Here is a 19,118-nt window from a genome sequence, read left to right as displayed (position 1 = left end):
AGAGGATGAAAATGGTAAACTGTGGGCCCCGGCCATTAACGCATCAAAGTTAAATAAGCTGGCTAACAAATGTTAGCTAGCTGGTTAAGAGCGAATGGTCCCCATGGTTGGCTAATTTACAGTAAACTGGGTTAAACTATATTATGCATTCAGTGAATTAACGTTATCATTCGTTTGTTTGTTTTGTTACACGAATCGGTTAATTTCACTGATCATCAAAGAAGTCGCACGGAATTGATGTAGTGTAACATAGCTAACTATTAGTCAGGCAATCCAAATGTGAGCCAGTACAGGCTAACTACTGTGATTTGCTACCGTTAATGAATTTGATAGCTTGCTGTCTAGCTTGTAAAATCTGATTTATTCTTGTTATTTATAAGTAGGAACAAATCTAGCTCGCCAACTAGAAATATATGAACATACAGCAATGGAAGTGAATGAGTGTACGTCTGTGCCAAACACTTCATCACAGATTAGTTAATGATGTTAAAGTCAACAGTTATGTTAAAAGTCAAAGTAGTGAATGTTGATGCTGCATTGAAAGGGCAGTACATAGAACATACTGAAAAGCCAAGGAAATCCCAATTTAATGTCAGCCTGAAACAAAAGGGTTAAGTTAGCTAACAGCTAGCTCGCTGTTTCTTTAATTTTTTCTATATAATGACGCCGATCGTTGATCGGCAACGACATAACATAATTGTTTGCCTGATTGGCCATAGGATTTAAGCTCCTAATAGGTAAAAAGCAATACGGTATTCTTATTTTATGCTATTAAATTGGCAAAGACCTCGGAATTTCCATTTACCGCCAGTCAAATTAGAGGGGCCGCTTTCACGCAAAAAGGGGCGGGGGCACTGACGCAAGGGTAAAGTACCCAGATAGGCTGTCATCTCTCATCTATTCTGCGAAGACCCGCCCCTACTCTGCCTCTGATTGGCTCTGACCCTGATATTCTTCTTCGCTGAATGCGGGTGGGGGAAAAAAATAAGGCATGTGTGTATTAGTGATGCGCGGATCGCGGTTATATCCATGGCCACCGCGATTAATCCGCGGATCGGGCGGGCCGAGTTATAAAAATTAACATTCTGATTAATAGCGGATGGGTTGCGGGTGGGTGAAATAATACATCATTAATGAGGAAAATATTAATTACATTCTCTAAAATGTGAACATATTTTAAGCTTCATTTTTCGTCAGGCACGAATTAGCAGACTAGACTCTCATTGCGCCAACTGCGGCATCCAAGCAGCAATTGAGGCAAAAAAGATCCAAGAGAAAATTAAAAAAGGAGAATTTAAAAGAAAAAAGAAGGGCAGAAAAGTTCTGTGTGGGAGCGATTTAGTAACCATTTAGTAAATACTTAACCATGACGAGTCAAGTGCTGGGCATGTCATATGCAACAGCTGCGAAATAATGAGAAATAACGGTAATGTGTGATCGGGTGCGGGTCTCTAAATCGGAGAAAATAATTCGTTCGGGTGGGTGGCGGGTGGATGATTTATGTGTACATGTGGATTCGGATGACGTCAGAGCCGATCTGCACATCACTAGTGTGTACGTGTGAAACCGCGCCCTGTACTCCTCCGGGAGCAGCGCACACTTTTGTTTGAGTTATTTGAGTTTGATTTATTTATTTGAGTTTGTCAAGCACTTTAAACATCAGCACTTTTTAAGTTTATTTTTGAAACAATTGAGGTTATTGCGATTGCTTGTTTGTGCTGTGATTTAAATAAAGAAAAAACATTTATCTGCACCTTTATTCCTGTTTACAATCATTTACATAATGTGTTAAGAAATGACCAATGTGTATGGGAACTGACAAAACTGACAAAAAAGGTAACACTTAAAATGTATTATTGCGGCACCAAAAGGCGCGGTGAAAAGTTTTGGGTGCACCTAAATTATGTGCTGGTGCACCTAAATGAAAAAGTTAGGCGCACCAGTGCAACCAATGTAAACAGTTAGTCTGGAGCCCTGCCTTCCATTCATCTGCATATGCACCACTGTCGGACCAAAAAAGACTATAGAGGGTATGCACATGACGTCACAGTAAGTGGTAGTCACTGCGGTTACACCCACTGAGTGGCAGAAAGACTACTGAGTTGCAGCATTCGCGTTCAGCTTGACTGCCGCGAAAACACAAAAAACACATCTAAAATGGGAAAGAGCTGTTGTGCGATTGACTGTACAAATAGATTCAACAAAAAATCGGAGCTATCTTTTTACAGACTGCCGAAAGCTAAAGAAAAGAGAAGCAAATGGATCGCTGCAATTTGCAGAAACAACTGGAATCCAGGCACCGAAACGTGGATTTGTGGTTGTCATTTTGTGTCAGGTATGTTGAATTTTTGGGTAAAATCATACCTTAAGTTATGTACTGTATTGACTACTCATCAATTAAATATTTAGCATCTTTCATTTATATTCTGTGTAACTGTAAAGTTTTTGTCAGCATTTATTTAAAAAAACATCCATGATGATGAGCCTTGTGTTCTACAAACAAAGGGGGGATGGTTAGATAATTTATATGCTTGGCTAGCTAACACTAAGGTATGATTTTATCCAAAAATCCAACATACCTGACACAAAATAACAACCACAAATCCACGTTTCAGTGCCTGGATTCCAGTTGTTTCTGCGAATTGCAGCAATCCATTTGCTTCTCTTTTCTTTAGCTTTCGGTAGTCTGTAAAAAGATAGCTCCGATTTCTTGTTGAATGTCCATGGACCACTGGTCCTTTGGTAAGTTGTAAGGATCACTGTTGAGTCCAACTGCCTTTAATTTAAGCAGATAATCGTTTGTTTTACTCCCGGTTTTGCAGTTTCCTCTACTAAAGGCAGCCATGTCGCAGCATGTTTTGCCACTCAGTCCGACTGAGGGGGCGTATTCCAGTGGGAAAGTGACGTCAATGCATAGCCTCTATTGCGGATCCAAAAAGACTACCTAATTTGTCACTGGCATTAGTGTTGAAGAGTGGGAGAGGCACATCAGATAAGGAATAGGAGGAAACTAGTCTCTCATTATGACTTAACTGTACTCACATTCAGTGAACAAATATGAGAGGGTAAGAAAGCGCATCCGCGGGCTTCCCAGCCGCTGGACCTGCAGGAGGATCCCAGGCTCCCCTGTCCTTTCCAGCCAGTGTAAAGCTCTCTCCATACAGTCTGCCTGGTGACCAGATGGACCCTGGGAAAGCAGACAAAATGGATGATACACAACTAGACTCAATGGTCGCTTAAAAAACTGCCAGAATGTTACTGTTCAGGAAAACTCCCATCATCTGCAGCACTGAAATAACATTACAGATGAAATAATGGGCTCATCCATTTTTAAAGCCATTTAACAACCAAATGGGAAATAGGTTACATAAGCATCAAGACATCAGCTCAAACTTGAATCCAACTGATGAACTAAGAACCAGTATTTTCTTAAAAAAAAAAAAAAATGATGCAATATTATATCCCTTTCTTATTTCATGTCAAGAGCATTTTTCCATACTTCAAATTATAAATAACACAGTTTTGGAAAGAGGAACTTCACGTCTCTAAAAACAGGTTCATCCAGGCAACAGAATGACTGAAACTGGAGGTGGCACAGACAGTAGTGAAGTACACATTGAACATTTGGGACACTATGAAAATATAAAGGCTTACCATGTCAAACCGGGCACCCAGAGTAACCATACACTTTGTTAAGTCATCAGATAACTGTGGAGAAGAAATGAATCATTATGGAACGATCAGCATAAACAAAACCAGAAATCAGTGTCACCCATGCAAAACATTTTATAACCATAAATGGGGGTGAGGGGAACTTACACATCCTTTCTCCAAAGCTCTGAGAAGAGATTCCAAGATTTCTAGTTTAAAGAGTCTCTTCAAACTCAAGTCACTGGTCAAACTGGAGGAAAAAAATCAAGAGACAAAAAAAAAAAAAAAACTGAGGTGCACCAAAGCATCAGATTCATCACATCAAAGTGCATGATCCCACCATGGGTGATGTAGGTTTATGGTTTTCACTGCATTAACTCCTGCCAACGATATGCCACACACAATCAACTACGAAAGATGAGCTTCTTTTCTCATCATTGCAAGCAATCATGTAACACTGTATTCTCCACTGTGCAAAGCAATCACTAAAACATGGGCAAGTGCACTAAAGAAGTGCACTTCGTATAGCTGCAGCACTTCTTCTATGTGTACTACTGGCAGGACATTAACTCAAGAGACACAATATCCAAAGGAGTTCAACACAGTAGGGAATCCCTGTTCCCAATGCAAAAGAATAACTTACTGGGAATCCAGGAACCCCACTTGTATAGCCCAGTGTGTGACGCTGGTTTTCTCCTGTTGCCGAAGCAGAATGCTCCACCAGAACACACCCATGTGCATCAAATGGCCCGCTTTCTTTTTCAATGACACTGGGATCTGCATCCATCGCTCGAAAATGTCTTCAAATTCAGACACATACAAAAAATGAAAACAAAGGGTGAACTGTTTGCACATCACCTTGATGTCTTTAGACTTTCTTTACAGCACGCTGCAAGGTTTCAAATTATGGCAGCTATAGTATGCAATTTTTTTACCATGGTTTCAACCAATCATCAGCAGGACAACACACATACGATCTGACTTGTGAGTAATAATAATACCTTAATTTAGACCACTAAATTTTTCACTTTTACTTTTTACTGTAAAAAATGTATTGATATTTCAATTAGCTTAATTGCATTGTTTAATCATGAATTTCAACTTACCAAAAGAACTTACTGGAGCTGCTATTTGTTTTTCATAGGCCTGAGGGGAAAATGACCAGTAATTATTTTCCATTATTGCCGTTCTACAGTTGGGGATAAAACTCCAATGGTCTCAGTCTAATGGAATACCGACAGTGAAATGACTGAAATGAAGTGAATTTAAGATTACAAAAACACATGAATACAGCACTGAGGATTCTAATTTGACACATTACGCTTCCCTGCCATAACTCTTTAATGTAGGGGTGGACATAGGCCAACCTGTTAAAGAATTTCATGCAAGATTTCAACTTTTGCTTGTAGCGCAATTATTTGTTTTATCTTAAATTTTGATGTCAGGATAAACCACTCCAACACTCACCCTATTTGCCCTGTGTGGGGCCTCCTCCGGAACTTCATCGATGTCCGAGTCTCCGTCCGAATCTGACATTTTTAGAAGCTGATCAAAGTAAAAAAGGATTGAAATGTAGCGTCAATGTACGAGACGGCTACAACATATTTAAAGTCGCAAAAGAAGCAATGGTGGTGTGAAAACATTTGAGGCGTGTCCTGGATTCAAAACACACCTCCCCTTTCAAGCTTGCAATCAAACGTTACAGTACGGTTCAGTGATTCACTAGAGACCGCGCCTGAGGTCGGGACTACACCAAACCAACCAGATGTCACAAGCCACATGCTACAAGGGCGGATTTCATGATACCTGCCAAGTTACAACAATACCACATTTTGTACCTAAATTACTGAGACAATCGGAGACACTGAGATTGTCCACTCATCCATTATGTCCAACGATTATTGCGTGGTACGGTGGTTGAGTAAACCATAGTTGTAGCCAATTACTGACCGACTGTCAACGGTGAGAGACGTTTAAAAACTCCTACTAGTGGTATTTGGGACAACGCCATTCAAAAATGTCTCGTTTACTCGTGAATGTTGGCTTGTGACGACGCATGTGAAGAAAAGGCTAATAGCACAACTAAGTAAGGGCCGCAAAAATCAGTAGTAACATTAAATAACCATTTTACCATAGTAGCAAAACAGAACAACTTGTGCGCCAAAAAACGTCTAAGTGGTGACGGTAGCTAAACTAAATATTATAGCCTTGGGTCAAGCCAAAGTATCAAACTAGCTACCTAGCACACTGAACACAAAAAAGATCTCTTTTTCCAGTTTCATCATTTGCCATGCAAATTTACGTTGCAAATCCCACGTAGCTATAACGCTAGCAAACACGCTAGGCCAACACGCCAGATGATGAAACGGCTGTCAGCTAAGTAATTAGCTAAGTTTTTCAATTAACTAGTTAACTAGATGCAACAATGTACCTACCTTGTAATAACAGCTATCGTAGCTAGCTGAACAGCGAGCTACTGTTGACTAGCGATACCTTGATCTAACGTTACTGAATCGGACAGTAGGCTCGCAAATGCTATCTGGCTCAGTACCGTCGTCATTTGCAATGGCTTGCGGCCAAAGACTCCACCTATTTAAACAGCTAGTTCACTTCAAAATATGAAAAATTCAGGAACACTAAGTCATGTTCAGTCGTAGGTTTCTACATCTTATCCCGGTCTCACCTTTCAGGACTGGCTCGCTGGGTCAGGATGTCCTATCTGGCCAGCTTTGCATACTCAGTAGCTTGCCACTAGACAATAGCCACCCAGACTCGCTAGCAACAATAATGTATGCCACGTGACAAGAAACGAAAAATCTTATCCGGAAATCATAAATAGAACTGGCGGACAAAATAATAAACGTGCTAGTTTTGCCAAATCAGCGCTGTCGTCGAGATGTATTCCACTAGAGCTGCAAAATAAAGGAAGAGAAACGTTAGCTGTTTATGTAAAAGCTTAAAATATGGGTGATTTAATTTAGTTTATTCTGAAAACCACGAGAAGCAGCACTGGCTATGCTTTGCATTTATTCTTATTTAGCTCTGTCCACCGGGAACGTGGTAGTGCAGTAGTGACCAGTTACTGAAATGAACGTAGTGTAGACATGCATATGTACACGACAGGAAATCACGCCCTCAGTTAACCTAAGATAGACTGTAAAAAACAAATATGTTGTTAAAAATTAGGTTGTAAGCCTGTACTGCTATTTGTTCTGTCAGTGGAACACATTGGGGCTCTGCATTAAAATGAATAAGTCAAATAAGACTTTTGAAGGCAAAATACAACTTCCCCGATGGCTTGATTATCGATCATACGTTTAATATGAAAGCAGATTGTGAAAATGTGTTTTAGGCAAATATACACAATAAATAATTGCATATCTCTTCTGAAAGTAGGCTACAGTAAGGTCCATAAATATTTGGACATTGACAAAGTTATTGTTATTTTAGCTGTCTACCCCAGCATATTGGAGTTGAAATTAAATAATGAATATGACCTCAAAGTGCAGTCCTTCAGCTTTAATTTGAAGGTATTTACATGTGGACTTGCAAAAAAATATGCTTGTGACAGAAGAATTTTCAAAAGGTATATTTGATCAGGAACTATGGCTAAACTATAATGAATGGTCCTGAAAATTGTACAAATTTCTGGGTATTTGGATGGAAGGAATGTCATTTATCAGTTGTATTGACACCAAATGGCAGATGCACGAACATGCAACTGCAATGTCTGAGGGAGATCTTTTGCAGCATGTCCCATGGGAGGCAAACATGAGGGTATACCAAAAGACCACCAATGATTTGCTCACGGCAATACGAAGATGTCTTCTCTGTGATGGTTCATTGTGGGAATAAAGACAACGACCTAGTGAAAGCAAAGTCATGGTTAGCTGTCTGAACATGGTATAGGCTACAGGCCAGAGCTACAGATAGGTAGTTGGTTACTAGCCAGCTATTTAAAAAACAGTGCTATCATCAAGATGAGTGCCACGAGACCTACAAAATAAAGGACGGGAATTGCTAGTTTTTCTGTGTAAATGGGTGAATTCATTTAGTCAAAATATCTAAAAAATAAAAAAAAACCAACCAGAACCTGCATTTAGGAACCGAGTCAATATCACATGCCTGGAACCCCACTTACCGAAGGACCAAATATTATCGACTTCTCCACTTCCTATTAAATGAATGGACACTCCAACCCAATAGGTGGCGGTAAGCGCATTCGCATTGGGGTGCACCTACCATAGAACTGAAACGTTACCGAACGAGACAGTGAACTGCCCTGATGGTTGCTGTACGGTGGCACCTCTTTCAGTAGTTAGCTATTTCCACAAGTTCGTACGCATCTGAATACTCCCATAGAGCATCCACGGTACGATTTACCAATAATATAATTGTCCCCTCGGTGTTGGCACAGTTCAACGGATTGGTAGGTAAATTATCTATCGAAAAGTTGATCTAGTTATCCCATCTAGGGTGGACAAATTAACCGTGCATATTATCTTCGGATTGATAGAGACATCTCATTAAACGCTTTTTCTCTCTCGAGTAGATCAAGGATTATGATGGAAAACTCCCCTTCCCCGCTACCCGAGAGAGCCATTTACGGATTTGTCCTCTTCCTCGGTTCTCAGTTTGGTTTTTGTGAGTCAATTTATCTGTATATATTTCAGGTGATCATTTTGGGAAATGAGACAGGATTTTCATTAGGTAGTTAGCATAAAAGCGTTCGTTTATAGTTGTGTTCAGCTAGTCGAAAACTTGTAGTATTTGCCTACTTTGATACATAGTTTTCAACGTTTTCTTAACGTCGTTAGTAAGAACTTGCTTATTTATTTTACTCGTACAGGAAAATTTAAGTTGAATATTATGTAACATATTGATCCACATTGTAACCAGGGCAGTTTACCCTGCAAACAACATATCATAGGTGTCTCTCAAATTGGCTTTTAAAAACCATGCATGCGCAGATGCATAGTATTGGTTTCCAGAGTTTACACGAAGCGTACACACTCGACATAGTTCGCCTGGCGTGTGTTCAGGATAATCGTTTTAAAAGATTATTATATACTTCGATACCGGAAACTCGATATCAGACGAGCAAAGTTCATTTGCACACCTTCATGTATCGCTATAGATCAAGTTAAAGTAATATGAAGTCGATCATTATGATGTGTAAATAATGTGATGTGTAGTTGTATCACTGCCAGCAACAAACTTAGAACATGTTGCATTTGGCGTTCCAGTCGCCAAGTACATTTAGGTAAGAAATACCTGAATGTTTTCATTTTTGTGTTCTTAGTCTTGTATTTAGTGTGGGCATATGTTCCAGAATCTTGGCTGCATTCAATTGGGCTGACCTACTGGCCTCAAAAGTAAGTGCACGAGACCAGATTATTCTTAATTATGCTGTGTGAGTGCAATGAATGGTGGGGGTTTATTGGCTGATTTCATGTTATTTGTTTTAGGTACTGGGCACTTGCTGTGCCGATCTATCTCCTGGTAGCCATAACCATGTGCTTCATCCTTCTATTCGGTGTGAATATGATGAACACCGCTCCCCTCTGCTCTGTGGACACAGTTACAGGTGGGAGGCTCACTGTTGCTTAGAGAACCCCAGACAGACCACTTAGACATGGTCTGAATGACCAGTGTGTGCTGGTTTTGCCTGTCCTGCTCAGTGAACTCAAATGAAATATAGGCAATGAGGTTCTGTTAAGTACAGTAGGCTTGTCTCACTCTTATTTTTCAAGATTACTGTGGTAGGCAAGTGGCTGTCCACTAGTCTACTGATCTGCTCTGTGGGAAAGGTCTCTGAAGAAACCACTGGAGGTGTGTTGTGTGTGCACTTACTGTAACAGCACATGAAGTCTGGGCTAAACCTGTTCCATTACTCAGTCCATTGACTATTTTGTCACTGTAGGGAATTGAGCCACTGGCTGTGAATGGGTGATGAGCTGGCTGCCCTATTGACTGCCACACAGCATTTATTCATTTTTGGTTGCTATTGGTTTTCTTATTAATTTTATGGGTGCTTTCTCACCAAGTGAATTTGAAATGATTTGTGTCCTAGTACACATTTTTAATATGGCTTGTCCAATTCAATTTTCAATCTTGCTGTGTTTGCTTGTCATTCACCTGCTAATGTATGTTTTGTGGAATACAGGTATGATTAGATGACTCGGAAACACTGCAACTACATCACTGTCAGAGATCCAACAAACTAGGTTTAACCATACCCTAAGTTTTTATATTCAGACATCTTATGTCACTTAAGTGCTGTCTGGTGTTTTTGCAGATGGTTATGCCCGAAGCCAGCAGGCGGAAAACTCTCAAAAGGAGGCGATACCCAGGTTAAAAGACATCTCCATTAGTGAAGTGAACAGAATTTTTTATCTCTCACCTCAAGAATATCATTAAACAAAAAAGTTAATGCAGTGGACTTTTCTCAACCCAATATTGAATGCCAAATCATGATTGTCGGCCTCTGCTGCTGTCTTCTTTGCCAGTTAGGGCAGCTAGTGGATCTTCTGAAATGTGTGTAGCCAGTCAATCACTTCCTTTTGCTCTACAATCCATAACTTGCCAAGACTTACAAGCAAAACTTGTGCTGGTGGATCCTAGGCACCCATTTGACCAGAGGAGCTACTGTTGAGCGATTATCCTGGGAATTTCCTACCAACTGAGATTCTGGGTGACAATATGGCATTTATACAAGTAGCTGCACTGGCATGATGAGTGGAAAGAAAGAAAGGAAGGAAAGAAAGGAGAAACGGGGGGGGGGGATCCTTGATGGTTCTGATTTTAAAAAATGTTTCTACCCCATTTTCCTCATCAATGTGTGATGCCCACTCATATTTCAGCTCTTATAGCCACAACCTCTCCTGTTCTGTTGATTCAGGAGACCGCAGATAAGCATGTGCTTAAGTCAAGCTTGCACTCACATGAGTCAGAGGAAAACTCTTAATGTACAGCTGGGTACTCGATCAACAAGTGTTGCATGTTAGCGATGAGACTCTGTCATCTCAGCCAACTGAAACCCATCCATGCTTGGGTGACACTAGCCAGTCCAGACCATGGGGTCGACTGATGCCTTAGAACAGGATGCCACCCAGCAGTCCTGAATGCGCATATTCCATAAATATTGCTATGAAATATGAATATTAGTGAGAAACCAGAGAACAAGTTAACACCGGTGTTATGTTAAGAGTATGGTCCTGAACAAATGAAGAACTGAACCTAAAATGTTGGTGTTGTTTGATTAGTCATTATCGTAATATATTTTCAATTGTGATAAATGTGTAACCCAATAAATTGTGTCATGTAAAATGCTTATTGTTTGAATGAATTGATCTTATTTACAACAGTTTAATGTCGTAGAGTACAGCTGTATTTAAAATATTATAAAAATTTTAAACCATTGTCTCTTGCCTGAATGTTGGAAGAAACTTAGTATTAATCCTAATGGTATTTCACATTCTGGACATAATTCTTATTGAACCTTAGTCCCCCGTGCTCCTCTCCTGGTCTCCCTGCATTTTTATTCAAATAAAAATGAAAATGGAGTGCAGTATGTAAATAAGCCTTATGGTTGTCCACAGTCATACTAGTTCCACACCATGGTGCTCCCCATTATTATGTCATGTGATCTTGTTCGCACAGGTGAAACAAATTTACCCCATGTCTGGTCATTTATATGGTAAAATTTTGACTGGAAATTATTAGTTAAAAATGAAAGGATAACCTTGGATTTATTTCTAAAATCAATCATCGTTTTTCCTGGGAACTTATATTATCCATTGGAACTGTGGGTATATATATTTATGCCCTGAATAAAACTAAAATGTTAATTTACCAGTCTCATAGATGGCTTAGTGTACAGCCTGCTTAAAAATTGTTCCGTTTGGAAAATATTTCACCCAAATATTAAAAAATATATGGGCAGCCAAGAAGAACTATTTTCCAAAAGAGTTAATGATTAATAGAATGTCAACGGTCTTCTCTTACCTCATTTTTCTTCTCCACACTCACAATTTCTCGCTCTCCCCATTACACCGACGAACTTGGAACTTGGAAAATGGACCAAAAGTTAATTTCTAGCATTTACTTTGCATTCTGAGAATTCCTAAGCATCCATATTAATTTAGGTAATTTTGCTGTTTGCCTGGTTTGACATACGTTGATTCAGAAAAGCCTGTGCATTCAATATGTGTGGTGTGAGAGGTAGGGTGGGTGGAGTTGGTGACCTTGTGTTAGCTTGCAGCCATACCTGGCATCTCTCCACACTAAGGGAGTTTACTGAGGTTTTAGATGCAGCTTTTCCATCACTTACCTGTCACAGGACAAAGATTTGACTTGCAGATGAACTCCTTGCTCCAGCTCATCATAAACTCATCAGCTTCTGATGATTATCATTATTAATAGCTTTTGCTGTCCGTGGTTGGCTCTGTGTATGACAAGAATGATAGACGTAAATAGATATTTGCATCTCAACTCTTGACCCTGTTGTATATGACACTTTTCATTCCTGCTTACCACTTGGATAATTGGCTGAATGCTTAAACTATTAAATCAATACTCAAATTTGATTTCCATGGGGGAAAAAGTTTATTTGGTGCTCTAGCATTTAATATTAATTATTCTTCCAATAAAGTTTTATGTGATTCTCAATTGTATTTTACCAGCCATTACATGAAGCTGTAAATACAGTGGTCCATATTGAAGTTCCTTTGTCTGTATTTGTTGGTGAGGTGCCTTTGTGGAAAGGGTCAGAGCAGTTCATGACCTCTCGGACTGCTCAGACCATAAGTGAAATGCGCGATCCCTTATCTCTGAATCTGCCGGATTTTCACCAGGGCTCTTCAATCAGTCTGACTGTCGTCGCCAAAGCCCTGTCCAATTGCCACCCCAACCCCCAGCCTCTCCACTCCAACATGCTTAACCCAGCCCTCGCTCCAGACAGATCAGGGGTCGTCTCTGGCCACTGCAGGAGATAAGGCATCAAAACCAAACAGGGCTTGGCTCATGTGACCTGGCAGTGTTAACCCTTTGTGTGCCAATGTGTCCCCTGACCTGTGTGTAAACTGGGCCAGCTCCAATGATGAACCCCCCGCCATCTCCAGTGGGGGTTGACCTCACTGTAGGCTGTGAGCTAAACTTGCCCCAAGGCTCACCTCAAGTCTAGGCTTTGATCACTGACCTCTGTCATCACATAGATCAGTGACCAGTGTCCAATCCATCTTTGTATTATTTTCAACACCATCATGCATATTCTTTAAAAGCACAGCTGACAATATGACTACAGCATTGCGCCCAGTTTTACAGACCAGGTGCAATCAAACTCTTAATTTGTTATCTGTTACATTACATATAAAGATACATAGAAGAAAAGAAAATACTATAATATCAAGCCTGTGAAATTCAGCTGAGATTCTAAATGAGCTTATTGACCTGAGCAACAAAAAAAAACCTCTTTTATTGCCCAACAGCAGGATTGGGTATTGGTCATTTGGTCATATGTCATTTGGAGTTTGGCATGTATAATTAACATGTCATTTTACATTTAAACCAATTGGCAGTGCGACTATTTACTGGGCTGTCAGTCAGAAGTGAGCTTGTAGTGAGTATCTATTCATTAGGTGGCACACTTCCTGCTGTCCTATTTAGAAATTATATACACTCAGTGGCCACTTTAGTAGATACACCTGCATGTTAATGCAAATAGCCTGCTCCGCCAAACAGGGAACCATGTGCCTGCAACTCCATATATAAAGCACTTAGACATGATGAAGAGGTTTAGTTGTTGTCCAGCCAAACATTCAAATGGGTGATCTAAGTGTGATCCAAGCGACTTTGGAGAATGGGCAGGCTAGTTCACGCTAACAGAAAGTCCAGAAAATGTTCAAATAACAACTATTTATAGAAGGTCGTCTGAAGCATTGAACCTTGAAACAGATGAGCTACAGAGGCAGAAGACCATTTTCAAAAAGGGTTCCACTGCTAGAAATGTTCCTCTTTTAAAAAAATATGAAAAAGCATAAGCATCAGAATAGTGTCGCTTTCTGAAAGCTTTAAAATGCAAGAAAAAGGGCTATTTCAGTCTTGAAATGTGCCAAATGTGAACAAATACTCTTATTACTCTATTATAAATAGATGTTTTTATCTTTTTGGTAATCCTTTATCGAATCTTGTGGTTATAACAGAGCAGAAAAGATATCCACATCTACACTGCACATTTTCTTATGAAAGGCCATATTAATTGTATCCAACACTAATTTTAGACTTGGATTTTGAGAAATTATTTAATTTCAGGTCTCTCTTGAAGGTATCACATGCACTTGGGTCCCAACTTCATATGCAACTGAAGGTTATGGTGCCATGATACAGACTGTCTAACTTTATTTATGAATGGGTCATCCATCAATGGAGGTCAAAAGGTACTCTATTAGTGTCTAGGAAAATTGGGGTTTTCCTGAAACTGAAGGACAGGTAAGAAGAAACCTGGGAGAGGATGCAGCAATGCTTCTCAGTTTTCCTCTTTCCAATCCCATTTCCTGTTTCACGTAGACTGGAAATGGATCACTGAGTCTGGGTTTCTCCATAACCAAAGCCTGCATTGTTCAGAGCAGTGCTGGAACAGGCAGGGAAGGCTTTGACCCAGGAATCCTAAGTTCAGAGGGTCAGGCCCTCCTACCATCAGCTGTATGGGCACTGGCTGACCAGCAGTCTCTCCCAGCTCCCTATCTGCCAAAATTTACCATCTCAACTTACAGACCTTGGTGATTTATCACCTAATAGGAACTCTGTTAATATGTGTTTGAATTAGTTCTCCTGAGTTCAAACCACTTTTTGACCATCATAGTTTTTGTGGCCACAAAAAAAACAGAAGTATGGAAACCCCTGGAACAGAACCAAAAAAATCTAACAACAGATTTCTTATAGGGTAAAATATATAAATACAATACAGATGCATTTTATTGGGTGTGATATTTGACTAGTCAGCGTGTTTTCTATGTGCCACTCAACATTGTGTAAGGCAGTCCCTAGATGAAATTACAATAAAAGAAAAAATAAGTAAACATATATTGGAAAACACTTTATTCTTTAAAAATATGGAAAACACACCACTAAATCTAACAGCAAGTACACATTCACATTTCATATATGAGGAATGTATTTCAATGTGACGCATAGTCAGCATGTTTTGAAATGTCTAAATATCTACTATCTACTTAAAATATTAAATCTTAACCATTTAGAAAATAATAATCCCACTGTGCTTTTGGTGACACTGTACATAAAAATGCACTTGGATATATAAACATCTATTTTCCCAGGAAAAAATACTAAAATGAAAAGACTGAGCAGAGGTCACAGCTGTCTCTCAAGCGTTCAGCACTGCATGAACACACTTGAAAAGTTTTCTCCACATGGACCGCAGGAAGTCGTGTTTCCTCCATATCACATTCCTCTGCCTCTTTCTCCCCCTCCTCCTCCTCTTCAGAGCTAGAGTCATCGTTGTAGAAGTGGAGGGTAGCCTGAATAGGGAAACTGGCAAGAACCTTTTGTCCCAGATGAGACAGGTACTCCTGCGTCCTGGATTTTGGCATGCAGAGCCTAGAAGACATAAATGATGGCATTACTGCAGCATCAGAAGACATTGATTGGCAGTCTCACTCTAAGAAGTAGAAAAATCAGTGTGTTAAATGTAGAGATATCCCTAAAAAACAAAATGTATAAGTACATTGTCAAAATTATTATGTTTTATAACTCATTAAATAATACCCGATGAGAAAATACCACAAGAAACAACTCAAATACAGTATTTGGACACTGGCACAATTTTTGTGCTGACTCTGTACTCCAGCACATTGGATTGGAAATACAACAATGAATGTTAGGTTGTCCAGACTGTCAGCTTTAATTTGAAGATATTTACATCCATACTGTGTGATCCCTGCAGGAATTGCTATTTATGCCGTCTAAAAGATGGCACCTCCTGCAGCACAGTCTCCCAATCACTGCAGACCATTGGTTTTATTATTTCCTTAGAAATAATTATTTAGAGAGAATACTGCCTCCTACTGGCTCACAAAAAACTATTTTGACTATTTCCCCCCAATTGTTGTCAAAAGTATTACTAAGCCACATTTATGTCCATCAATTTCACAACTGAATGATAAATGTTATGACTACTTGCTTGAAACAAATGTCTTGTTAAACTCAAGTTTGTCTTGACAAGCTGCAGCCTTGTTAACTTTTAACCTGCAAGATCTCTCCTCTAATGATAGCCACGAGACCACATGTTTAGCTTCTTTAATAAGCGAATTGTGTATGTGAGAGCAATTGTACCCTCCCTGTCACTCACGCATGCATACACACACCCAGACACACACAATAAAAATTCAGAAATTAAATAAGTTTTTGTACTCCAAAACATGTTGTAATTATCGAAATAAGTGTGCATAATTTTCTTACCCTTCTGCTACACCATATCAATGACAAAGACTAAAGATGTTTCAATTCAATTGTAAAATAATTCATTACAAACCTGACAGGATGTTGAAATCCCAGGGCACCTTTAGGCATCTGTGTATTGAATGATTCCATCCCACCTGCTTCAGACTAGAAACAAGAAGAATACATGTGTAAATAACCGAATTCATGTAAGCTAACAAAGTTTTTAGCTGAGTTTATATATATATATATATATATATATATAACACCCACTCAGTCATTTATAAAGTCTCATATATGTGAACTTTTATTATATTATATTAATTTATATATAGACACATCTAATAACTAACAATACATTAAAGTTTAAAAGTTGAGAGACCGAAACATTTAGCCAGACAAGACGCCGCTAACACCACTTTCACTTTTGAGCTAATCGTGAAAAATTTGCAACCGTTATTAATGTCAGTTTTATATTTTATGATATGTTCAGCCATGAACTGCACTGGACATTTTTTCTTGAACAGTACTTAAATTTACTTTTTCTTGCCGTTTTCCAGCTTCTCTGTGCCTCAGAACCCATGGCCTCCACATGACAGGATATCTGAAACGTGGAAACGGACAGCAGGTAATCAGTCGTAGTAGCAGGCTATTATTTCTGCTATTTTAAATAATGAGATGTGACCCTACCTTTCTGTTTCGCCAAGGTTGACGGGGCTTCCTGTAGTTCGGAAACTTTGATTAGACTGAGCTTTGTGTGCTGCAGGTTTCATATCCACATTTAGTGGGAGCATCCCGACTCTTGGACCTGCTTTCGCAGAGCGAATTCCTGAAGTGAAGAGGTGACTAGCACTCAGGGAGGTACGGTGTGTCAAGGTGGGTGTATGGGGGTATTGTCGCGGGGGGGGGGGGGGGGGGGGGGGGGGGGTGCACTTTGTCTTTAGCACTCAAGAGTCTGTTTCTGAAAAGCAACTTCACTCTTCAGATTAGGGTTTGCTTTGATTATTTCGTATAAATATAGCCTAAATTGAAATCTAAAGTGTGAGTGTATTTAGACATGCCCATGAAATTGAGGAAAGCCTACATATGCCTCACTATATAATACGTTTCTTTTGTCCGCTTTTTGTAGTGTAGTGTTGTGCATTCAATATTATAAAACTACAGATTGCCATTGGGTGGAAATTTTCTGTGTGTCTCTGGTGGCAAATGAAGAAATTGCAAGGGCGGTAATTTCCCCTGAAAACCAAGCCCACTGGTAGGATGACTGTTCAGGCGATGGGCGGAGTAGGTCGGGCAACAGGGAAGCAACAGCGAGAACTACTCAGAATGTCTACCTGAGGTCTGAGGCCAGATGGGCTCCAGGACGGCTTTTCCGATGAGACAAAAATGCTCATTACGCTGTGCTACGTCTATCTGTGGGTGCGCTTTCAGAAGTGCTACACATTGGTTATCCGGAGTACCGTGCACAAGCTGTGCGGAACGAGAAGTAGTTTTACCTTTTGCGCTGTGCGATCAGCGACTACACAGAGCGGGCAAGACACCACCAGTGATCAAAGTTTCATTCAACAGCAGCGTTCTTCCTTGCCCGAAGATACCGTTTTTCTCAAGTTAGGCAACAAGGTCATTTACATTACCGAGCCGCAGGTGATTAGCTGACGTGCTAACTGGCTAGCTGTTGTATAGTTTGCTTCTATAGCTAGCCATGTCTTGTTCAGGCCTTGTCAGTCGGTGTGGGACAATATGAATGGTCAGGTTAGGCTGCATTGTTTCCCCCTATCGTTTCAGTTCTGGGTAATTGAATTAGATGTATGCGTGTAACTAGTTATGATGACTAACGTTACAGATCTGTGGCGATTGTGATTGACATAAAAAACGCTTGAGCATGTGGCTTTGGGGGGCATTTAAGGTAACACGAACACTAGTATGGGATGTTAAGTAGCTCGCTAAACTAATGAATAAACTGGTTATGCTAACGATTGCTGCCTGTTAGCTGTGCTGGGATATTTGCCTTGCAAAAGGGTAGTGACATTAATGTTCGCAAACTAAAACAAGTGCTAAGACTGTTTTGCTGTTTCTAGGCTTGCGATGACATTAGTAAGTGGACATTGCTGTTGGGATCATCTTTGGCTTATGGTCCAAGGACAGAAAACATTGCTTTCATCATAGAGGCAGCATCTGGACAAAGAATTGACATTGCTACACCTACCTCATCAAACAAGAAGGTATGGTTTGCTGATATTATTTTTCTGTCTTTTGTACCTCTCCTAGAGGTGGTAGGAAACCTGTGTTTGGTTGGATTGCTTAAAGTAATAATCTCGAAGATTTTCATTAAAATAAATGTCTGTTTAGTCACTATCTATCGCCGAATTAGGTAACACAATGGTGATTGAGACTATTATTATATTAATTTATATTATTATTAATATAATAATTTATGATTAAATTTATGATGGGGCGACATAGCTCAGGAGGTAAGACCAATTGTCTGGCAGTCGGAGGGTTGCCGGTTCAAGCCCGCCCTGGGCATGTCGAAGTGTCCTTGAGCAAGACACCTAACCCCTAACCCCTAACTGCTCTAGCGAATGAGAGGCATCAATTGTAAAGCGCTTTGGATAAAAGCGCTATATAAATGCAGTCCATTTACCATTTAGAACTGGGTGTCTGTGGCGACATTCCCGGGGAAAAAACAAGCGGCGCATAGTTAGTGACACGTTTTCCATCACCCATCAGTGGTTGGTCCGCCAGAGAGGGAAGACGGAGCTAACGCAACAGCCTCGCTCTTCAACTCACTTGCGCGTGAGCCGTGTACTGTTTCTTCCGGTGTCTGCTAGCGTTACAATAGGGAAGGGGGGCATTATGGAACCCTAAAAAGTTTTTGTGTAACATGAGAGGTCATATTATTTGTTGATGTAGATTTCGTATTACATTTGATGACAATGTAACATTACTAAATTACATAGCCTAGCTATTTGCACAGCTAACCCTAGCTACCGGACCATGTCAAGCGTTCT

General features: G+C 40.0%; 4 protein-coding genes across 10 annotated transcripts in view; 2 read left to right on the top strand and 2 right to left on the bottom strand.

Annotated features, from left to right (window-relative positions):
- ttc3 (tetratricopeptide repeat domain 3) overlaps positions 1–6,494 on the bottom strand; it is a 34,544-nt gene extending 28,050 nt beyond the window's left edge. Inside the window, exons 1-7 of one of the 4 annotated variants that reach the window (XM_064351215.1) lie at positions 6,335–6,494; positions 5,119–5,196; positions 4,758–4,797; positions 4,295–4,451; positions 3,820–3,901; positions 3,655–3,708; positions 3,043–3,187 (exon numbers count right to left, since the gene is read on the bottom strand). In XM_064351215.1, coding sequence (XP_064207285.1) covers positions 3,043–3,187; positions 3,655–3,708; positions 3,820–3,901; positions 4,295–4,451; positions 4,758–4,797; positions 5,119–5,187 — 547 coding nt within the window. In that variant the 5' untranslated portion in view covers positions 5,188–5,196; positions 6,335–6,494. The other 3 variants (XM_064351216.1, XM_064351213.1, XM_064351214.1) reach the window with 3 other exon arrangements.
- Positions 6,495–7,882: 1,388 nt separating this feature from the next.
- pigp (phosphatidylinositol glycan anchor biosynthesis, class P) lies at positions 7,883–10,108 on the top strand. Of its 3 annotated transcripts, none has more exons than XM_064351221.1 (5): positions 7,883–8,080; positions 8,201–8,295; positions 8,954–9,026; positions 9,120–9,238; positions 9,950–10,108. In XM_064351221.1, exons 2-5 carry the CDS (start codon positions 8,214–8,216, stop codon positions 10,069–10,071), a joined length of 396 nt encoding a protein of 131 aa, XP_064207291.1. In that variant the 5' UTR covers positions 7,883–8,080; positions 8,201–8,213; the 3' UTR covers positions 10,072–10,108. The 3 variants fall into 3 exon arrangements, with proteins under 3 accessions (XP_064207291.1, XP_064207290.1, XP_064207289.1); XM_064351220.1 differs by having other exon boundaries at positions 7,883–8,084; positions 8,204–8,295; XM_064351219.1 differs by having other exon boundaries at positions 7,886–8,080; positions 8,204–8,295.
- A 4,625-nt stretch (positions 10,109–14,733) lies between these two features.
- Positions 14,734–16,983, bottom strand: ripply3 (ripply transcriptional repressor 3). Its single transcript, XM_064349433.1, has 4 exons — positions 16,798–16,983; positions 16,648–16,711; positions 16,202–16,275; positions 14,734–15,267 (listed from the first exon to the last, which is right to left on the bottom strand). The coding sequence occupies exons 1-4, from the start codon at positions 16,899–16,901 to the stop codon at positions 14,997–14,999; spliced, it is 513 nt and encodes a 170-aa protein (XP_064205503.1). The 5' UTR covers positions 16,902–16,983; the 3' UTR covers positions 14,734–14,996.
- A 378-nt stretch (positions 16,984–17,361) lies between these two features.
- The window catches only part of hlcs (holocarboxylase synthetase (biotin-(proprionyl-CoA-carboxylase (ATP-hydrolysing)) ligase)), a 36,761-nt gene continuing 35,004 nt past the window's right edge, over positions 17,362–19,118 (top strand). The window contains exons 1-2 of one of the 2 annotated variants that reach the window (XM_064351211.1): positions 17,362–17,727; positions 18,186–18,329. In XM_064351211.1, coding sequence (XP_064207281.1) covers positions 17,494–17,727; positions 18,186–18,329 — 378 coding nt within the window. In that variant the 5' untranslated portion in view covers positions 17,362–17,493. Of the gene's footprint in view, positions 17,752–18,185; positions 18,330–19,118 lie in introns of both variants that reach the window. The other variant, XM_064351210.1, reaches the window with a different exon arrangement.

This window comes from Anguilla rostrata, chromosome 9 (genome assembly GCF_018555375.3).
Source record: "Anguilla rostrata isolate EN2019 chromosome 9, ASM1855537v3, whole genome shotgun sequence".
Lineage (NCBI taxonomy): Eukaryota > Metazoa > Chordata > Actinopteri > Anguilliformes > Anguillidae > Anguilla > Anguilla rostrata.
The sequence above is the reverse complement of the archived record's forward strand: the minus strand, read 5'-3'. Positions and strand labels throughout refer to the sequence as shown.